Source organism: Cricetulus griseus, chromosome X (genome assembly GCF_003668045.3).
Source record: "Cricetulus griseus strain 17A/GY chromosome X, alternate assembly CriGri-PICRH-1.0, whole genome shotgun sequence".
NCBI lineage: Eukaryota > Metazoa > Chordata > Mammalia > Rodentia > Cricetidae > Cricetulus > Cricetulus griseus.
In genome coordinates this window covers 43,441,824-43,444,894 of record NC_048604.1, presented here as the reverse complement: position 1 = coordinate 43,444,894, position 3,071 = coordinate 43,441,824, and the positions used below count along the sequence as shown (strand labels likewise).

At 45.2% G+C, this 3,071-nt stretch overlaps 1 protein-coding gene across 1 annotated transcript; it reads right to left on the bottom strand.

Annotated features, from left to right (window-relative positions):
- Positions 1-800: 800 nt before the first annotated feature.
- Slc25a53 (solute carrier family 25 member 53) lies at positions 801-1,721 on the bottom strand. The gene has a single exon (XM_035449887.1). It carries the CDS (start codon positions 1,719-1,721, stop codon positions 801-803), a length of 921 nt encoding a protein of 306 aa, XP_035305778.1.
- Positions 1,722-3,071: the final 1,350 nt, after the last annotated feature.

The window sequence follows — 3,071 nt, the reverse complement described above, 5'->3', positions numbered from 1 at the left end:
CTTATGGAAATTTAAATGGCTTTTAGGCAGCATAATCAATGTGTGTGTGTGTGTGTGTGTGTGTGTGTGTGTGTGTGTGTGTGTGTGTGTGTTTCCTAACAGCAACAAACCATAATATTTTTATCTATTTGCCATGTAATTAAATTAATTAAATCTCTTCAAAGCCTTTATTCTTTCTATCCAGGCACCAAATCTCTTCTCATTCCCATCTCCATCATCATCATCATCTGTTCTTGTGGTACCTGATGGGTTGAAGTGGGCCTAAACGAGGATTTGTAATCAGAGCAGGGACCCTGAAAGTGGGACCCACAACTGGAAGTGAGAGTGGCTGTGGCAGAGGCAGTGAGCAACGTCAGGAAAATATAGGCATCTCTGAAGTTTTCCTCGAAGTCTAGTACAGTTCATTGAAATTGGAGCTCCACTCAGTTTGGTCAGGAGGCCACCACAGAAGGAACTCAGACTCACAGTACCGAAGCAGGGTCTTCTTTTAAAGTTTCCTCTTACTAAAACAGTTCCTTAAAGGAGTTACATTTAATCTGGGCTATAGCTTGCTAAAGGCTCCAGGTTCTGAGGCTGCTGAAACTATGTATAGACCAGGGAGACACTGTTTCTTTGACTAAGGAATCCTGATAGGCTTTGTCTATGACTAACAGGTGAAACGTTAGGAGCTTCTCCCATGCAGTGACAGTTTACAGGTACTAAATAATGGTTGTATTAGGTAACCAAGCCAAAGAAATATACTATACACAACCAACAAGTGAAGACTGAGAACAAAGATGTCATGGTCACACTCCATTTTGTCAGTCTTTCATCTCTTTCTTGCTGTGAGCCTTTCTCTGCAAGAAGTCATGGATAGCAGTAGTGAGGCCCCATGTCACACTGGACCTGAGAACAATCAGAGATCCTCCCCTATAAATCAGGAGTATTTTTCGGCCTCGAGTGTCCCACACATCTTGTGCAGAGGCCCATAGGCTTGGCATTCTCTGCCATCCAATATGAGACTGCATATTGGCAACCAGCACAATCAGAGGATACAGGACCAGGCAGGTGATTGTTCCATTGACACTACCAGACACCAAAGCAGGAACCCAATGGGGCAGGCCTTGCCTTGCCAAGCCATCCTGAATAGGATCCTTGAAGGAGAAATAGAGAGCACTTCCCAGGCTGTTTCTGACAAGGACTGGCCAGAAACCACGATAATAGCCTAGGGACAGCCGCCCCCAAAGCCCATAAGAATTGAATTCCTTGAGAATGCTGAAGGTGCTAGGGAAGGAAGCTTGCTTGCGAGCATCCTGGAGTACATTTTGTACTCTTTCAAAGGGACTGAGTGCCACAGCTTCTACCACACCAGACATGAGCCCTGCAGTCCAGCGCTGTCCAAGGGAGTGTGGCCCAACCGGAGAGAGAAAGCACAGGAGACTATCATAAGTGCCAAACAACAGAGTCCCTTGCAGAGTCTTGGAGAGAAGAGGCGGGTAGATGCCCCGGTAAAAGTACTGAGGGCCTTCATGCCAAAGCTGTCGAACAGCCTCTGACACTGCCATAGCATGGATCTGCTGCCGGAATACAACCTTATAGATAGGAAAGGTCAGAAAAGTAGACATAAAGTTGGAAATGGCCCCAAGGGTGTAGGCCTGTGAATGCCAGCTTTTCTTTCCTGGAACTTCTGCTCGTGTCCTTTGTTGAAGCTCCTTCCCAGAAGAGTTGTTCTGTTCGTCCATGCTGAGGACAACTGGATGATGGTGGAAGAAACTAGCAAAAGCAGACAAGAAGTTAGGCTGACCATTTCAATGTCTCAGCAAGTGTTTTCCTGGTTTGTTCTGACACAGAACCACGAGAAACTCTCATGTCAGGAAATACTTTTGACAGTTTCTAAGAATAGACATGCCCTTAGGAAATTAATAATTCAGCAACCTTCAATCAAATTTTGATTTATTTCCCTTCATAAGTCACCTCTGTGGTACATTGGTGACACAGTAAAATCCAAACATTCAAAAACTTATGATTAAAAATCATAGATAATGTGGAAAGAGGGCTTATTCAATTATCATAAAAACTATACATTTTAAAAATGTGTGTTCATGAGTGTATGCATACATGTGCACCTGCACTCACAGAGGCGAGAAGAGGACATAGGATCTCCTGGAGTTACTGGCAGTTCGACTCACCTGATGTGGGGCTAGGAACTGAACCTTGGTCCTGTGCTGAGCTGTTGCTTCTTCGCCAAACTTCGCATTTTATTACCTACTGGACGAGTAAGTTGTTTCTCTCTTTCCAAAACTACTTTTTGCTATGCTACAGGTTGAGCCCAGGGCTTCTGTGTGCCAAGCAAGTGTACAATCAGATTTGCAGGCTCCATCACACAGTTTTTTGATGTGTGTGTGTGTGTGTGTGTGTGTGTGTGTGTGTGTGTGTGTGTTATGTTTATGTTAGTGTACGTGTATATGTGTGTGTGCATGCATGTGTATACTTGTGCAGGCTAGAAATTGATGCTGGTTTCCTGAGCTTGTCCATCCTCAGGGATTCAAATCTGAGCAATCCCTATCCTGAAAATCTCTGTTGATTTCCACCCTGGCAGAGGCATCCACCTCCTGGCTTCTCCCCTGCCAATAAATCTCTTAAATGTGGTTTGGGTGAGGTGAGACCATCTACCACGTGAGTGGAGCAGAACAGAGAATGAACAACTTTCCCTGAACAAGAGCAGAAGTGTAACGTTGTTTTGCTCTTTTGCTGGGGACACCTTCCCCTAGCAGAGCAGAGTTGTTGCACTCTAGGGACCTGAGCAGAACTGTAACCACTTTGCTGGGGAAACCCTCCCCTGATGCAGCAGAGCTGTTACATTGGGAAAACCTTTCCCTGCAGCAGGGCTGGAAGCTGCTGTGCTTACAATGACTGTGTGGTATTCCTGAGCTCCCGACTGCCAGGATCCCTTGCCATCTCAGCTGCAATGCTTAGAGAATTTTCTATATTAGTGTCAATCTTAGCTGTAGGGGAAAAGGGCCAGCCAAAGAAACACACCCTGAGAAAAGTCAAAGAAACACACTTTGGCTCTGCAACCAGAGCCAAAAGAA

What these genes read in the sequence shown, in the direction of transcription:
- Slc25a53 (XM_035449887.1), bottom strand. Translation starts at nt 1,721, where the DNA reads ATGGACGAACAGAACAACTCTTCTGGGAAGGAGCTTCAACAAAGGACA.